At 48.2% G+C, this 17886-nt stretch overlaps 2 protein-coding genes across 6 annotated transcripts in view; one reads left to right on the top strand and one right to left on the bottom strand.

The window, feature by feature from the left end:
- Nucleotides 1-1085: 1085 nt before the first annotated feature.
- On the top strand, nucleotides 1086-2734 carry LOC119554401 (isovaleryl-CoA dehydrogenase, mitochondrial). The gene is made up of 3 exons (XM_037865288.1): nucleotides 1086-1348; nucleotides 1407-1532; nucleotides 1594-2734. Exons 1-3 carry the CDS (start codon nucleotides 1134-1136, stop codon nucleotides 2513-2515), a joined length of 1263 nt encoding a protein of 420 aa, XP_037721216.1. The 5' UTR covers nucleotides 1086-1133; the 3' UTR covers nucleotides 2516-2734.
- A 10-nt stretch (nucleotides 2735-2744) lies between these two features.
- The window catches only part of LOC119554399 (talin-2), a 28471-nt gene continuing 13329 nt past the window's right edge, over nucleotides 2745-17886 (bottom strand). The window contains exons 1-16 of one of the 5 annotated variants that reach the window (XM_037865285.1): nucleotides 16821-16840; nucleotides 15571-15832; nucleotides 15103-15501; nucleotides 14851-15042; nucleotides 14713-14791; nucleotides 14148-14651; nucleotides 13997-14085; nucleotides 13522-13610; nucleotides 13060-13176; nucleotides 8409-12996; nucleotides 8151-8341; nucleotides 6086-6202; nucleotides 5507-6022; nucleotides 4497-5156; nucleotides 3699-4276; nucleotides 2745-3638 (exon numbers count right to left, since the gene is read on the bottom strand). In XM_037865285.1, the coding sequence (XP_037721213.1) occupies nucleotides 3380-3638; nucleotides 3699-4276; nucleotides 4497-5156; nucleotides 5507-6022; nucleotides 6086-6202; nucleotides 8151-8341; nucleotides 8409-12996; nucleotides 13060-13176; nucleotides 13522-13610; nucleotides 13997-14085; nucleotides 14148-14651; nucleotides 14713-14791; nucleotides 14851-15042; nucleotides 15103-15501; nucleotides 15571-15706 (8514 nt within the window). In that variant the 5' untranslated portion in view covers nucleotides 15707-15832; nucleotides 16821-16840 and the 3' untranslated portion in view covers nucleotides 2745-3379. Of the gene's footprint in view, nucleotides 3639-3698; nucleotides 4277-4496; nucleotides 5157-5506; nucleotides 6023-6085; nucleotides 6203-6423; nucleotides 6849-8150; nucleotides 8342-8408; nucleotides 12997-13059; nucleotides 13177-13250; nucleotides 13277-13521; nucleotides 13611-13996; nucleotides 14086-14147; nucleotides 14652-14712; nucleotides 14792-14850; nucleotides 15043-15102; nucleotides 15502-15570; nucleotides 15833-16820; nucleotides 16841-17886 lie in introns of those variants that run through there. The other 4 variants (XM_037865284.1, XM_037865287.1, XM_037865286.1 and 1 more) reach the window with 4 other exon arrangements.

The raw sequence follows: 17886 nt of genomic DNA, 5'->3' as shown, positions 1-17886 counted from the left end.
ATTGACAGGATATAGACGACGATTGGGGGCGGAGCTGGCTGGAATCCTTGGCAACATTCACCCAGTTACGGGCCATTAATCAAACGCACACACGTGAGCTGCTCCACCTGCCTGGAGCGACTTATTTATGAGGACATTTATCGATTTGCCTGCCGAATTGTTCAATTATTAGGGTTACACCTGCCCATCGAGAACCGAAATTATAATAACACTGCACTCTTCACTCTTCCGGGTTTTTTGTTTTTTCTTTCTTTAGTCGCATCAATTAATTATCCCTTTTAGCCTACCGCCGGGCAACACACTTCCGTATCCGGTTCGGAATCCGATATGTCCGGCGAGGGATTGGATGTGGGTTCTTGGGCTCGGTCGTCGCCGCCGCCTTTTCAATTCCATTTAGACCGACGCTCCTCGCAGACTGGTGGCTCTGTTTATGTTTATCCCTGCGCCTGCACTGCGGCCGTTGTTGTAGTTTTTGCTATTGTTGCCGGCATCGTCCATCTGCCCGTTGGTGGGTCATGCGCACTGTCATTGGGAGTCCAGTGCGGGGACACGTCCTGTGGGTCAATGTGCAGCACTAGTAGCCCATCTGATGACCTGCTTTGGGGGGAAACTATCTTTTAGTAGTCACTGTTTGGTTGCTTTTAGGGGCCATTGGAGAATCATGCGCAGACAAAGGGCGCGTATTTCGAAAATGGCGGTCCTTTCGAATTTCATTTTAAATATAAGGAATTTATTGGCGATCGTATTTTTAATATATTTTACGTTCAAACCGGAATTCAATTGATGGTTAGAATAAATGAAACAAATTAGAAAATATATTTTGATTATGTTATTAATAACAAAGTAAAAACTTTAAAGTTCGAACGCATTGTTTTTGATTTATGAAACATTTTCTACGTGTTGTTTGTACCTTTTCTGGGTGAACATAATTTAAATTATGTTTAATAATTTATTTAAACCCTTTTACAATAAAATTCGAATTTTAACGGTCGATTAGCTAGCTGTGTTTAGTTACCCGATCTCGCTGGCGTGGCCACATGCCCGCCCACTTGTTTGAATGCTACTAGTTGATTTTCAGGTAGCGAGTGCCAACAGCTGATCGGAATTAGATAATAGTATAGCTGACCCCCAAAATGGCTCTAAGATTTGTAGCCAAGTCATGCAGATCCTTGCTGCAACGTGGCGATCGTCCTTCGTCCTGGACCCGCACCCTCGCCCACTATCCCGTCAACGATGCCATGTTTGGTCTGGACGAGGATCGCCAAAAGTTGCGGGAGGTGGCATTCAATTTCTTCCAGAAGGAACTGGCGCCTCTGGCCAAGGAGATCGATAAACTGGATAACTTCAAGTAGGATATCAAGGATAAATACCATTTCAAACACCTTTAAATGTATTCTATTATCTAGGGACATGCGACCCTTCTGGAAGAAACTGGGTGATCTTGGCTTTCTGGGCATCACGGCGGAGCCTGATTTTGGAGGCACTGGGGGCAGCTATCTGGACCACTGCATCATCATGGAGGAGTTCTCGCGGTAAGCCTAGCATTTCTTTCGTCACCTGTCTGTAATGATCTACAAAGTCCATATATTCCAGGGCTGCTGGAGGCGTGGCCCTTTCCTATGGAGCCCACTCCAATCTGTGCATCAACCAGCTGACCAAGAACGGCACTCCCGAGCAGAAGGAGAAGTACCTGCCCAAATTATGCAGTGGTGAGCACATTGGAGGACTGGCCATGTCCGAACCAGGAGCTGGATCCGACGTGGTATCCATGAAGCTGCGTGCCGAACGCAAAGGAGATTACTATGTCCTCAATGGATCAAAGTTCTGGATCACAAATGGATCCGATGCGGATACTTTGGTGGTCTATGCGAGGACAGGAGGTAGTGATGTCCCGAACAAGCATGGCATTACCGCCTTCATAGTGGAAACCGCCTGGGAGGGCTTCAGTGTGGCCCAAAAGCTGGACAAGCTGGGCATGCGTGGCAGCAGCACCTGTGAGCTGGTCTTCCAGGATCTGAAGGTGCCGGCCAAGAATATTCTAGGACAGGAAAACCGTGGCGTCTATGTGCTAATGTCGGGACTGGACTTTGAGCGGCTAGTTCTGGCCGCTGGACCCGTGGGTTTAATGCAGGCTGCCTGCGACGTGGCCTTCGACTATGCTCACCAGCGTAAGCAGATGAATCAGTTGATCGGAGAGTTCCAACTGCTCCAAGGAAAAATGGCTGATATGTACACTACGCTGAGTGCCTGCAGGAGCTATCTGTACACGGTGGCCAGATCCTGCGATGCAGGCAATCGCAGTCCCAAGGATTGCGCCGGTGTTATCCTCTACACCGCCGAGAAGGCCACCCAGGTGGCTCTGGATGCCATTCAGATCCTTGGTGGAAATGGTTACATCAACGATAATCCCACTGGTCGCATCTTGCGTGATGCCAAGCTGTATGAGATTGGCGCGGGAACTTCGGAGATCAGGCGCTGGCTCATTGGTCGCCAGCTTAACCAGGAGTACAAGTAAAGGGAGGAGCTTGAAACCCAGAAACGCATTTATGGAATTACAGCAGTGGCAATTATGTGGATCAACTCTACTACCTGACAGACTAAAAGTTGCATTTATTTTTGTTTAGGATTTATAAAATCAGTACGTTTTAACAATGTTTATATGTGCTTTAATAAAAGATGAAAAATCAGTAAAAAAAAAAACTTTGTACATTAAAACCTTCATCCATTTAAAACTCATTTACCACTTTGTTAAAATATTGTTCGTTTTTATTAATTTACAAAAAATACACAATTTAAATATGCAACTGCATACACGACTCGCATACGTACGTATATACAAAGAAAATAAAAGTATTTATTACATCGAATAAAATTCACATCTATAGAACATAGATTGACTGCTCTACGCATTGGTGAAGACAAGAGGTTTCTTACGTTAGAAAATAATATTTCATGTTTAGTGCACAGTAATAAATTGCATCGAAATAACAACAAAGTAAAGAACCAAATTTGTATGTGTTACGCTTATTAAGGGTTACTTGTAATTTCGTTGAATTTTCAGTGGTTGCTCTCGCACATCTTTTTTATATCAATATATATTGGCAATTAAATGGCAAATAAACACGTAGAACACAGATTTACGAAAACATAGAAAGATGATTAGCAATATTAGGTGGTTATTATTAGGCTGATTATATGGTATGGGTAGAGGCATATAGATGTAGTTTCGCTAGTGGCTAATTACACTTAAGATTACATTAATTCTATTAGTATGTGTACGGGTGTGTAAATGTTAAAAGCACTTTTGGCAAACATCGACATGCTCATCACCAAGCTAGAACATTTACTTAAGCAACTAGAATCGCTTTAATGGAGCGCCCTAATCCAATCGAAAACTATGCTTCTCCGTCTTGGTCTCCGAGCGGGATTCCGTTGTTGTGGTGAAGGATTTGCGCTCCATCACCCGTTGGGTCATCGAGGTGAGTCGCTCCGAGCCTTGGTCAACGATGCTGATCTTGCCGCCATCGGTGTTCAGGGTCATCTGCGAGAAACTTGACTCCAGAGGCTTAACCGCTCCAAATTCACTGCTGCTGCTGGTGGTATTGTTGGCTGACTTGTCGAAGTTACGTGTCTCATATCTGTAATTTATAGAGGAAGGATTAGCATAGGCAGTGCTTGGGTACAAGGAGTAAACCCACCTGGACGTGTATCCCTCGTAGTTCTGACCTGGATAGCCATTTCCTCCCGTGAGCTGAACTACGCCGCCCTGACCGAAAGTCTTGTCATGAAGATCCTGCACGCATGCCGCCAGATTCCGGTTAACAGCGGGCTTCTTTGGCACCGCCGGTGGAGATGAGTTTAGCGTTTTAGTGCTGGACGACTCAAAGCTTTGCTGGTAGTTGGTGTTAGTAGTGGTGGTCGAAGGGTTGGGTGTGGAGGTTAGGCCATTGCTGCCGCCCGGACTGCCCGGATAGGGCCTGGGCACGGCATTGGCTGTTAACTTGGGATTAGGGCGGAAACTGTGACCCGACGTGGCGGTTTGCATGTTAGAAATGGTCGTAGACAGCGGTGGCGGCGGTGGTGGGAAGTCTCCATTGGCATCGTCCATCGCAGGATAGTTGGACGGCGGCGGAGACACCGCTCCAGGATGATGGAAGTGCTGCGGCTGCGGACTGGCGTAGTTGTAGTGGTGCTTCTGCTGCTGCTGGCCACCGGACAAGTAGCTCGGCGAACTGGGCATCTCGCCGGAACCGTAGTAACCGCTGCGACCCAAAGTCTGTTAGGGTTAGGGGTTAGAAGAGAAAAAAGAAATACGGCCGGTTAGACTGGTTACGTGTTAGATTGGCTACCCGAAACCAAATTAGAATTAGACTACATGAAACAAAATGGTGCCTCAATTTCGCCATCAATCTCAATGCCAATTTTTTTTTTCATTGGTGCTCTCAAAAACTAATACAAAATCTAACAATATGGAAAATGGATAAACTGTTTCATACATTGTCCTGGCTCCTGTAGGCGTACTCTGTATCACTCTCGTCTGTGGTGACTCCCTGAGCGTTCTTCACGTAGCGTCGCGCATGGCGCACATTCTTCAGCAGCTGTCGCGCCTCCTCCAGCTCCTTTTCCTTGCGCAGCACAGCGGATCGGGCGTTGATCTCCTGCGCCATGCCGTCCACCATTGATGTATTGATCTTCAGCGAGTGCTCCTCCTCTGCTTCCAAGCCCTGTTGGGCGGAGCGCACCAGGTTGTCGGTGGACTTGATCACTGCATTTCCGGCGGCCTGAAGGCGACGACCAGCCTCCGAATTTGGATTGGACTTCACCTTGCAGGCAATCAGCAGCTGGGCCGTGGAGGCGGCCACTTGCTTGGCCGTGGAGATGAGCATCTCCTCGGTGCCCACGCCGCGCACTAAGTTCTGGGCAGCCTCCACCAGGCTGTGGGTGGCGGCGGCCACAAGGCGAGCGGCCGAGATGAGACCCTCGGACCACTGGCCATCGTCGGAGCTCGTCAGCGGACGACGGGCCACTTTGCCCGTGTCGATGAGTTCCCGCTGGGCGGCGTTTGCAGCTCGCACCAAGGCGGCAGAGGCTGCCATTATTCCCTTGGCGGCCTCCAGGATCATTTCGTCAAACTTCATGTTCTCGTCGAGTTCAATCTGTGTGGCAGAAAAATCAGAGATGGAATATTATTAGATACTGACTCAAGGCAGGGGTGTACAATGAACAATCACCAGGCGTTTTTAGTCGAGATATAGAGCTGATTGTTTTAGTAGATAGGCGACGGTCACAGTAATAATATGTTTGATTCCTGGGTGAACTTTTGAATGAAACAACCAAGAATATCAAACATATCTCACTGGAACCATCAATTAGTTCGTTTTGAAGGGCTAGTTAAGGGATAAATCAAGCACCGATTATAGATTAGGATGAGTTTCAGCTATGTCACTATAGTTAGTTATCATTCACCACATATATATAGGTATTAAGATATCAAATCTTAACTTACCTTGACGTCGGCCTGGCGACGAGGACGCAGTGAGGCCAATTTCTTGGCTGCCGCATCGATGGAGGCAGCGGCGCCCAGCAATTCGTTCTCAGCAATGACTGTGGGATCCTCGGGATCGATCCAATCGGAACCCTTAAGAAGCCTGGCCATGGCAACCAGATCGGTGACGCATTTGGCGACGCGACGCGACAAGTGCATGCGATCGTCGGCACTGCAGCTGTGCAGTATGCCACTGAGCAGGTCTCGGTAGGATTCACCCACTGCAGTTCCCGCCTCCAGAGTGCGTGCTCGCAGCTCCTCCGTTTCGGCACAGTTCCAGGCCACGGAGCGGCAAACGATTAGCATGTCCGAGATGGCACGGCGTCCCAGGTTGGCGGCAGACACAATGTCAGCCTGCAGATTGGAGGTACCAGCGGCAACTGCCTTGGCAGTGGCGGCCGTCACATTCATGGTCACTCGGATCAGGTCCTCGGGTCCCACCTGTGTGTTGCCCACCGGTGGGGGAGTGTGCATGGCCTGGATGACGGAAAAATTGAGTACTTAGTAATTATCTCTTACAGAATTTTTTAGAAAACTTACCCGAATCTCCTGGGAGATGGCTTCGACGGTGGCCTCCATTGCCCGAGTTCCTCGAGTGTGCTCATCTTCCACAGCTTTCACTGTCTTCAGCAGTGAGGACACATTCAGCACCATTACCTATTTGTTTGCGAATGTAAAGAGGGTTTTTTTTTGGGAGCAGAGCAAAAATGTTTGTGATTAATGTTTGGTCAGCAAAGAAGGGATTTGGAAAGAGTTACTTATGGATAGTACGATGTCTAGGTCTACGAACTACTCTACCATTAAATATGATATACTAAACACTACAACATTCTAATTGGCTTTGGCACTCTTACAAATCAATATAAAACTAAAATAAATTCAAATGATTTTCCAATTGGCTTTTATTTTATACGCATAAGAATTAGTTTTCAAATATGACTTGGTAACATTAAAAAGACATAATTGGGAACTTTTAGGCGCCGGGTAAGCGCTTTTAAAATAAAAATCTTTTTAGATAGTCTGCATTTTAAGAGGACTTTGGACTTGGATTCGCGTTGCTCTGCCCATCACTTAAAAGTTCTCTTACAATCAGATTGAATTCAATTTCTCGAGTGGCGAAAATGATGTTTCATTGTGCAATGGATTAATGCAAGTAGAATTTCGTCCCAGAATTTCAGTTGGCCATGATGTCGATGCCGCTGCTGCCGAGGAGGAGGATGTGGCTGCCACTTCGCATTTCTGACTGTGGGTTAGTTTCTGAATGGCCATTGTGGGCAGCTGTTTGGCAAACATCTTGAAGCGTCTGTTCGATTTAGTTTCGGTTTGTACATACATATATGTATATGCGGATGAATGGAGATTTTGGTTTGATATCGATTTGATAGCAGATTGTTTGTTTCCACAGCGAGCGCAGCGCATGAAGAGAAGGAGGAGCGTGGAGCGGTTTGAATTCGATTTGCATTTTTGTACAGTTCATGAGTGGTTTTTTTGTGTGTTTTTTGTGGGAAAAAAAGAAGAGCAGATACGTCGAAGGCACAACGAATTAGCAAAACGAAAAAATACATCAATTTATGGATTTTCCCATTTGGTTTTCTTTTTACAAACGTTGGAAGTGGTGGTGGGTGGGTGGATAGGGTGTATAGGAGGGTTGGGTGGTTGGGGTGCCTCGGTGGTTGAGAGAGCGCAGCAAGCAGAGCCGGAAGGGATGGTTAGGGCATGGGCAAGAAGGGTGGTTGGATAGCCGGGCGAGAAATCTGTTTTTTGCTGCCCAAGCTGCCGGGGAAACAATGCAAGTAGTGGGCTTTCCATGGGTGCGTTCGGTTAAACATTGATAACATTAATAACATTAAAGAAACGACAACACAGAGCAGCTGAAGCTTAAAGGGGAGCAGGATGCGAGAGTGACACATTTCAATTGTTTGCATTTAAAAAGATTAAGGCAGCAGCAGCGGAGTTTTCATTTTTTGGATTATTCGAAATATAGGTACACAGATACATTTATGTGGTAGTTTTTTTTTTTCGTTTTTGGGAGCGGGTGTGTGGATATCCTATTTTTTTAATGTATGGGTAGATGAGTGCCAAAGCCATTTGATGTTTATTTATGTTGAATTTTCAATATGCCACAAACAACATTTATGTATGCGCGTTACATATTTGCATGGAAAAGAAAATATTATTAAAATAATTAAAGATGAATCACAGCCGATAAAGTCCGTCCGTTATATATTCCAATGTTTCTGTTTAATTTAGCCATCAGAATAGAGGACTCCATTCGTATAAAGTCCTTTGGTCTCACTTGAAAGTTTACTATACACCGATTATTACAGTTTAGGAGCAAACCATAACCACGTTGAGTCAGTTACAATTTGGTGAGTGAGGATAAAAAACTAAAACAGAATAATTCCCTTAACTGCTATGTTTTTAAACCTATTTTTAAAATGCATGTTTCGGAAATGTAAATATCAGTTAAGGAAATCATCCTGCATATACTAAAAGCCACAACAACGAAAGCTTTTTGCAATAGATTAAAAAAACTACGTAAGAGTAAGAGAAAGAGAGTAAGAGAGAAAGACAGGGGAAAGTAAATTGGAAAGTTGCAGCTTACCCTGGCGCTCTCCTTAAGACCCTGCATGGAGGGATCGTTGATGGACTTGCCAGAGGCCAATTTAGTGCAGTTGATCAAATCGCCCAGGGCAGAAGCCACATCCTTGACGGCATTGATGACCATCACCTGGGAATCGGGTTGGGTAGATCCCAGCGAGCAGGCTCCTCGCTTTACTGCCTCAGCCAGTTGTGCTAAATGAGAGAAAATTCGGTTGTTTAGTTAGTTACAACCGTAGGAATACCTTCAGTCTCTACTCACTTATGGTTGACACAGCGTTCTGAGCTGCATTGGCCAACTGATCCTGGGTTCCAGCCGCTCCAGTCACCAAAACCTTAGTGTCCTCCACCAGAGCCTTTGCCGTCTGAAGAATGTGCTCGCGGTGATCGGCAAAGCTTCCATCTCCATCCGAATGCAAAGTGCCCGCGGTGGCAAACATAATGGTTGTATCCAAGTCCCCGATGATGCCGGACACCGTGTGGGCTGCATTGATGCATGCTTGAGTACCACGAGAACCCGCCTGCAGAGCGGCCAACACCTGGGCCACCTTCTCGGACACCTCGCGAGCATTGCGCGCTATGTCCTTCTGGGCGCCCACATCGTTGGGTCGTGCACCGCCCGCCGACGACTGAATCATCGAGCTGACCGATCGACCCAAATCAATAACCGTGGTGCGAATACGCATGGCCACATCCGGCGAAGAAGTGGTGGTGCTGGCACCAACCGAATCCTGAGTCAACTGCTGATAGTGCTGTGTCATGTCCACGGCCAGTTGCGGTAAGGCCGCCGGTTCCACGCTGCTCTTAGCGTTCATCTCGTTGGCCAGACTGGCGATCTCCTTGGCCCGCGCTACCATGCGCGTCTGGTAGTCCACAAAGGTGTCCGAGTACGAGGCATTCAGTAGGGACTGACGCTTGTCGGTCAATCGGGTGATGGAACGATTCACCTGCTCCATCAAGCCCGTCACGATGCCCGTCTCCGCATTGATCTTTTCCACGGTTTGCTGCAGCTCCTGAATGGCCTCCCTTGTACCATCGATAGCGTCATCCAGTCGGGGATGGGCATGAGTGGCTCGGGGATTGCCAGCTGAATCCTTGGCCGACTGCACCAGAGTGATGGCACTTTCCACCACCGAACGGGTCTGCTGGATCAGAGACATCTGTTGTTGGCTATGCACAATGTGGGTGCAGGCGCCAATGGCTCCATTGACCATGGGGACCACATAACGCGAGATTTCACCCACAGCGTGACCTAGTTGTTCGGCATTGTTCTTGCCAGCCACACGGATAGGTTCCAGTTTGTCCACCAGCTCGGAAGCAGAGTTCATCGTCTGTCCACTGAATCCGTGCAAGTTGTTATCCCGCCGCTGACTGAGACCCTGAGCATTAACAGCAAGGGCACAACTGTCCAACTCCCGGGTGCATGTGCCCAGGGTGTGGAGCACCTGCTCGCACTGTGCCTGTCCAGGCGCCTTGTCGCGAATGTTGTCCACCAATCGCTTTACGGACTCCGAAACCGGGGTGGAGTGCATCGAGAGCTGTTGCCACACAGGTGGATTGTCAGGGGAGAGGGCCAGCGATTTGGCTGCCTTAACCATCTCCACTACGCCATCGATAACACCGCGACCCGCTTGGATGACTGGCTCCTGAGCTTTCCTGCCTTCCGCAGATATCTTGGCGGGCACTGAGCTGAACTCGGGACTCGAGGCATACTGGCGGACCGCCTTGACAGCCTCCAGAAGAGGATCCACTAGACGCTCGCGACTTCCGCTGGCCGGTTGCTCCTCAATAGCCTTAATGGCCTGCACCAAGTCCGAAGTGGCCGTGGCCACCTGCTTGGCGAGCACAATAAACTCATTCTTGGCCACGGGGTTCGAGGTGTTCATCGAGGCCTGACGACAAATGGAGCACAGATAGCTGGTGTGCTTGGCAATCACCGTGAGGGCAGAGATCATCTGCGGCTTGGTGGACTGCTGGCTGCTCACAATGTCACAGTGCTGTCGGATTCCCTGGTAGGCCCAAGTCAGCTGGGCCTGGTCAATAATTCCTGGTCTACCGGCTACGCTCGAAGGATGCGAGACACCAATCAAATAGGCTGCCTGCGACGAGCTCTCAATCAATCCCTGGATGGAGTCATTAACATTGTTAACCGATTGACTGAACTCCACATGCTGCGATTGCTTGGCATTGTTGATCATCTCGGAGATGGCATAGCCCAGGTTTCTAGACTTTCCAGTGGCCTGCTCCACGCAATCGAAGTATCCCAGCTCGTTGATGGGTTCATGGGGATAGTCCAGCATCAGACGCAAGGCTTCAATGTTGCGCATTGCGTTGTCGCATTCCTTTTGTCCCGGAGCGGATTGGATGCTGGCATCCACCAACTGATTGATACTCTCGGTAACACCTCGGGCGGCGGCATGCAACAAGTTCTTAGCATTCGGCTGGCCGGGATCGGCGGCAATAGACTTGGCCGTCGAAAGGAGAGAGCACGATTGAGTGGACACGTGTCTCAGGGACTCGATCATCTGGGAGCGGACTTCTTCCTCCTGTGTCTGACCGGCCATCTCCATGCTGACGGACAATAGGTCCCGGTAGTTGGCTGCAAAATTCTGGCTGCTCTCGGCCAGCAGAGCTGGTGAGGCATACGAGACCACAATCTCGCCACCAGAGCTGCTCAACTGCTCCGCCACTTGTTTAAGTTCTGACTGAAGAGTGGCATATGGACGTCCCGAAGGCGGGAACTCGCTCATTGATAGGATCTCACTCAGATCGCTGACGTTTCTCAAGGCCACATCCACTTCTCGCTGTCCGGGAATGCAATCCACGGTGGCGGAGAGTGCTCCGGTCACTTCTCGTCCAGCCTGGGTCAAGGCTTCTGGGTTGGATGCACCCTGCAAGGTGCGCTGCGCCTGCTCGATGAGTCGCGCCGAGCTGGTGACTACATCATCCGCACAGTCGATGATCGCCGGGTTCTGTGTAGTGGCCGCCACTCCGTGAACGCTCCTGGTAAAGTCTCCCAGGGCCAGAGCAGTGTCTCGACCTGCAGCTCCAGCATAGCTACGTTGGTTGTGCAGTACAGAGGACAGCAGCTGGCTCAAGGCGATGCCTACATTCTTCGCGGATTTCCTTAGCTCATCGGCCGTATTTTCCACAGTTTGTCCCGGCAATGGACGCAGTTGACCGGCAAGAGCCGCCTGACGAGTGTCGTCCAAGACATCGTGCAGTTTGCGCACCTCTTCTAAAGCTGACTCAAGTTCCTGACCACCACACGCGTCACGAGCACGCTGGGCTACCGAATGCAACTCAGAAACACATTGCCCCAAGTGCAGGGCACCCTTGGATAGTTGGGTAGACGAGGGAATGTCAGTCACTGTGGGCTGAAGGGCTCTCGAAGATTTTGACACCTGCAGTGCTGGTTCGATGAACTGCTCCGCCGCCTCGATAAGATTTAATTGGGCATTGGGATCATCGGGTTGCGCACGGGTTGTCTTCAGCGAGGTGACCAGTCGCGGGATGGTGTCCGCCACTCGCTTGCAATCCTGCAATAGGGTCTCCTTGGTCTGATGGTCCTGGCTGTGCTGCACGGCGTTCTGTGCCGCCGAGATGCACTGGGTTGCTGCTGAGGCTGCTTGTTTGGAACAGAATTCCAGTCGCTGAATGAGTCCTCGCTTCATTGCCGGCGTGTTGGCCGCCGTGGTGGTGATCTCGCGAAGCTCCTCTGCCGCCCTACGCAAAGCGTTTTGGTTGTCCGAATCATGAGGGTTCGAGGAGCAGAGACGAGCGGCCTCTACCAACTTGGTGGTGGCATCAGCCAGCTGCTTGGCGGCAGACAACAGATGACGCTTCAAGTCCGCATCCTGCTGCTGGTCTGCCTCACCCTTGATGCTCTGGATAAGCTGTGCAGTGGTTTGACCAAGGGTACGGGCGTGTCGCACCATCTCCTGGGGATCGTGAGTGGACACCAGGATGTCGGTGCCGATAATCACGTTCTCTACGGGACTCAGTTCGGTGCTGGTGCGATTGGCATGCTCCCTGGAGCTCAGCTTCACGTGCTCCAGCATATCGGTGAGGCTCTTGGACACATCACGGGCAGCTGCCAGGAGATCGGCCTTTAGCTTGGGATCGTTGCTGGCCTCGTTGCAGACCTCGCATAAAGAGTTGACGGCTCTGGCTACGTTCCTGGCTGCCGCCTCCAATTGCTCCCGACAGGCAGCATTGTGCAGAGTAGGTGCCACCACCTTGGCACAGGCCACCAATTGACTGGTGGCCAGGGCACACTGACTGGCAGCTCCAATCACCCGATTCCTGGCCTGTTCATCCTCACAGCTGGCGGCAATGTTCTTGGCCCGCAGCACAAGGGCAGCAGTGGTGTTGGCCACCGCCTTGGCCAAAGCCAGTAGCATGTCGTGGAGGTCACGGTTTTCGGGCACTTCCTCTTCGGCAATAGTGCTCAGCACATGGGTGGTAGCCTCGCCCACTCGACTGGCTGCATTAATCAGATGTTGTGGCGGCTCCTTGCTCTCCGGCTCGGCTGCCTTAAGGAGATCACTGAAGGCGTTGCACAAGTTGCGGGCAGCCTCCAGCAATTGATCACCATTGGTGTCATTCTCCATCAACGCGGCAATCAGACGAACTTCCTTGGTCACCTCGGGAATTGTTTGGGCAATCTGGGAGACAGAAGCCGAAATGGCCTCTGTGTCAACTTCATCTGGATGAGAGGCGGTGATAATCTGAGCAGTGGCCGCACTCATGGTGGCCACATGACTGCTCACCGCCTGCTTGGAAGTGTCCAAGGTGTTCTCTCGCCACTCAATGGAACGCAGATCACTGCCCAGCTCCTGAATGGGTGCCTGCAGGGAAAAGTAATTTCAAGTTAGTTAACCAATCATCCAGCAGAAGACTTCTCTTCTCACCTTAGTGCGCAGCTCTTCGTCAGCGCGAATCAAGACATCCTGGCCAGCGGATATGTAACCAAGCAGGGCTCGCTGTGGCTCCGTCAGATTCACAGAACTAATGCGAACTTCCTTAGTCTAAAGGGACATACATATTGGAAACATAAATTAAAATTTGCTTTTGTAAGAAATCTCTCCAGCAGAATGCATACTTTGTAAAACATTGGATGACCACTGGCTTTATTCAAAAATTGCAGCATGTCAGGAGAAAGGAATTAGAGAAATGCTTCATGTTAGTTTGCTTCAGATGAGGTGTGGTTATGGCTTAATGGTTGAGATTCAGTTGTTGGGTTAATGTTACGAGTAAGTGCAGTGGCAACTTAAGCAAAAATTTGCGTGAAATAAATTATTATTTGAGTGGAAATGAGTGGGGTTAGTGGAGGATGCTTGGTGGCTTTGGGCTGAGCATGGGGTCAAACTCACCGAGGGCGGCTGGTGGGCATGGTTCACCTGGCCGACGAAGGCACCATACTGCACGGTCTGCACTTCGTTCTGCATATAAGAGCGCTCGCCTGTTGTTCATTTCATTGGACGTAGGGATTTGGTAAAAAAAATAAAAATATAAATTAGCATATACAAGAAAGCAATTAAAAAGAAATCAAGCAAGTAGCAAAACTTTTGTCGATTGTTTTTAGGGAAACAAATTCTCTTAAGCTTAAAGTATCACTCTTTTAAAAGTTTCGAGTCAAAAGAGTTATAATAATTTGGAACACATAAGGTGAGTTCTCTTAACCAATTGTTAAATATTACATTTTTTAAAAATTCAATACAAATAAAAGTACCTTTGGCTAATAATTCAGTTTATCCTTAGTTCAAATAAAATAAAAACATCGACATTTATAAACATAATAACTAGCGCAAGCTTCAGTGCTTAAAGGTTAACATAGGTAGAACTTACCGTCATAAGGACGCATAATTCCAGGATGAGCCAAGCTCTCCACATTAAGTTGCTCCAAGCGATTCGTTTCGTGTTGCAAGAAGGTGGCCCTATAATTTATAAATACATTTTTTATAAATAATATCATTGTATAGCAACAATTACAACTTACTTGGAAGGTGCCACTGACTCCTCCACCATGGTGGAACCCTCATCGCCCTCGATACCGAAATGATCCTTGGTCTGTTTCTTCTTGAGAATAATGTCGATGTAGCCAGCAATGAGCTGCACAATCTGCTCGGCCTCTGTCGTTTGCACCGAGTAGTATTGATTGGCGTAGTCGCCAAAGTCCAGGGTGAAGGTGTTCGGCGAGGCGCCCCAACGGCGTACTGTGGTCAAGGGCCACGAGATGAGAATCTCTTTGGTGTGCTCGTCCAGACGCAGAACCGAATCCTTGGTCACACCCAGCAGACGGGGAACCAGCTTGTTCTTGCCATTCATCTTCTCCTTGACCAGAAAGAAGGTTACGCCGTAGGTGGGCAACTCCCGGGCGGTCTTGGTGTACAGGACTTTGGCGTCGATTTCGGAAAGATCCGCATGCTTTCGGTGCTCCGAAAAGATTTTCTTCTCGATTCCCTTGGTGCGCACATACGACTGAGGCAGGAAGTCCTTTAAACTAAGAAAGAGATTTTCAAGAATTAAGAAAACCCAAAAGGTTTTGAAAATCATATACTCACTCTAAGAATCCGGTCTTGTGCTTGGCCTCATTGTGCGGTCCAAATTGAATATGCACTTGGATGCCAGCGAATTCGCAAGCTAAGGAATAAAAATGGCATTAAAAGAGTTTCCTCGGAGTCTTAGAACACCAAACCCACCTTTATCTTGGGTCACAGGATGGGTGCCATCCAGAATGGCGTCCCTGGCTTGCACATACAGCAAATTCAATTGCACGGGGTCTCGGGAATCGATATTCTGATCCGAAAAGAAAAAGCGACGGCGCAGCAAAACAGTTTCTGCTTCGTCTATGCCTTGCTCCCTTAAGGTGCGACTCACATCCACCCAGTTCACTAAAATATAAGAACTCCATTGAAATACTTTTACCTTAAAGGACTGACCCAGTAACTCACTTTCATCATCCGTCTTCAGTTTCTTGCGCAAACTCTCCATTTTGGCATCACGATCCTTCTCCATGATTTTGCGCTTGAGGGTCAGGGTGCCGAACTTGTTGTCCGGCAGATTCTCGTTCTGCGCCTCGTTGTCCTCGCGCACCAATCCGTATTCCTCGTGATTGGTGATGCCGATCTTGGTGCAGATGACCACCATAAGCTGCGACACCGGCTGGGAGTCATCCACCAGGATGGTCTTCACAGCGCCATCCAACATACGAACACGCAGGGTGCGCGTCTTGCGGCGGTACTCCAGCGTATCCTGGTTGTGCAGGATATAATAGCCCAGGGTGCGTCCGGGTTCCAACCAAACGCCCTGTTGGTTCTGCTCGTCAGAAATGAACAGTCCATATTCGCTGGCTGTAATTGAAAGGGGAATTATTTTAGTTAGGCCTGGTAGTTCAGATAGTAATATGGGGTTTTACGTACGTTGTCCTTGCACTGCCTCGGCGAACTTATCGCGAATGACCTTGCAGGCATCGAAGACTGTGGTGTTGGGCTGGAACTGTATGGTCTTGGTAACCCGACCACCCTCTAGTTGGATACGCAGCGATAGTGTGGACATCGTGGCGTCGTTTTTGCTGCTTCACTTCAGCTTCCTCTGCTCCTTTTCTTCTATCTCTCCCTACTCCTCCGCCTCGTCGTCGTTTCCTCGGGTAAACTTCCAAGGATGTGGAAAATGCAAAAGGCACTGCAAAAGATGAAAAGATGAAATTTAGTATTTGAAAGCCATATTTGTTTAAGTATAATGATATACTGGGTTATATTTTCACTTGAAGGAAGGTACTTCCAACTCTTTGAAAATCTATGGATTTCTTAAACGCTTTTATAAGCCACCTTACATTCCAATCCTTCAACCGCGTTCTAGTGAATAAGACTCAGCACCATAGAAGGGCAGAAAGAAGACTACTAATATGTTATTCTGGTTTTGGTTTATAACCAATATATTATAATATTGTAATGTCCTAATAAATTATGCCCAAGAAGACAAACTGAATGTGGAAAACAGACACTAGAAAAGGCGAAACCAGAAACCCCAGAACCCAGGAACCATCGACTGAGACCGAGACCGAAACCAAAACCGAAACCACCCCCAAAGCGCAAGGATATCTTTCGCCGGGCGGGCAGGGGCGGTGGCGATGGCAGCCACCACCCAAAACGCAGACGACCGATAAAATTGCTGATGAAAATCTTCTCCAGAAACACTCGCACACACACACACAGGCATTTAATGTTCACACAAACGGGGGAGAGGGCAGGAACAGGACACTTGAGTTGCCAAATCAAAGCCTGAAAACCCAGGCCCATTGTGGTGTTGTTGCCCTATGGGGTAGCAAAGTATCTCTCTATCCGCCGTTCTCTCCATCATTAGGCTGAGGACTTTAAGCCAAGTTCCCCTAATGTCATTCTCCATCCCCGAAAAGCAGGCGTAATTGATTTTCTGTCGCCCGCTTTTCGATCCTGCCTGCTATGTACATTGTACAAAGACAAAAGCTGCCAAAGTGTGTCAGAGTTCGGGTGGAAAAACGCTGCCATTATAATGTTTTTCTCTAGCGAGTGAAAATCAATAATTTACACAAATGTTTTGCTTTTTGTGTGCCCACAGAGAGAGAGCAAGAGGAAGCACTTGAAATTTCCGGTAGACACACACAATATCACGCACAAACTTTCACAATTACTTTTTATGTGGGGGACGACGACGAGGAGGATGACAACAGTAGGAGGACGAGGTGGACTGTTCCATATGGCGGCTATGGATGGCACCGATTGTCGGCATCCTGCGGCAGGAGCGGCACGTCTGCTCTCCACGGAATCTGGCACGAAAGTGATGGAAAGGCTGACTCAACGCTGCGGCCGAGCCCGCGGCAGAGGGATGCTGCTCCGCCGACGTCGGCGTCAGCATCCCTTCGGTGTCTAGGACATCCTTGCCAGGATTCGGGAAGAGAAAGTCGGGGGTAGTGCAGGAGAGAGAGAGAGAGAGCAACGCCTGCGCAGTGCTTTTTCAGAGAGAAATGTTCTAAGCAAAGGGTGCAGTCACCGTAAATTCACCCTTTATTTGCCACTGGAGACTTCTCTCATTTTCTCCCCTTTCTCTTGGAGAGCTGGTAGACTTTTTCAGGGCGCCTGAGTGGCGCCTGCCTTTCAAAAAGTATCTGAATCCTGCGCAGCATCAACTGGAAAATGGGGGATAGCAATCACTGCGTAATCCGATATGAAACTTCACTGCGCCTCAGAAAACAGGTTCAGGACTTAACTTTTGAGTTTATAAATTTGGGATTAAAAGAAATATAGTTCTTGTCTATAAGGGTGGAAGAAAAATAAAGAAATATTTATTTATCCGTATTCGGAACTTTATAAATCTTTAAATATTGTTACTTTAAAAATACTGATTTTTTTAATAAGTTAACTTTTACTTTTAAATTAAATCAATCCCTACATTTTATAACTTTAAAGTATTCTTCACGGGTCAAAGAATAAGTTTAGTTCAAGTTTATAAAATCCACGTAGTTATTTTCATTCCAAATACACGCTGAAACAAGTTACTAGAGACCCTCTATCAACCCTACACCAAGTGAATATTGTAATACGATACGGCCCATTAATTCAATTAACTTTATATGCTCGTACATGCCAAACAAGAGGAAGGAACAAATCCTTATAACACATCCCCCTAGAAAAAAACATAAGAAAAAGCAAGTAAGAAAAGAAAAAAGCTGTCAAAGTCAAAAGATAATGGATAAAGGA

This window comes from Drosophila subpulchrella, chromosome 3L, assembly GCF_014743375.2.
Source record: "Drosophila subpulchrella strain 33 F10 #4 breed RU33 chromosome 3L, RU_Dsub_v1.1 Primary Assembly, whole genome shotgun sequence".
In the NCBI taxonomy this organism is placed as follows: domain Eukaryota; kingdom Metazoa; phylum Arthropoda; class Insecta; order Diptera; family Drosophilidae; genus Drosophila; species Drosophila subpulchrella.
The sequence above is the reverse complement of the archived record's forward strand: the minus strand, read 5'-3'. Positions and strand labels throughout refer to the sequence as shown.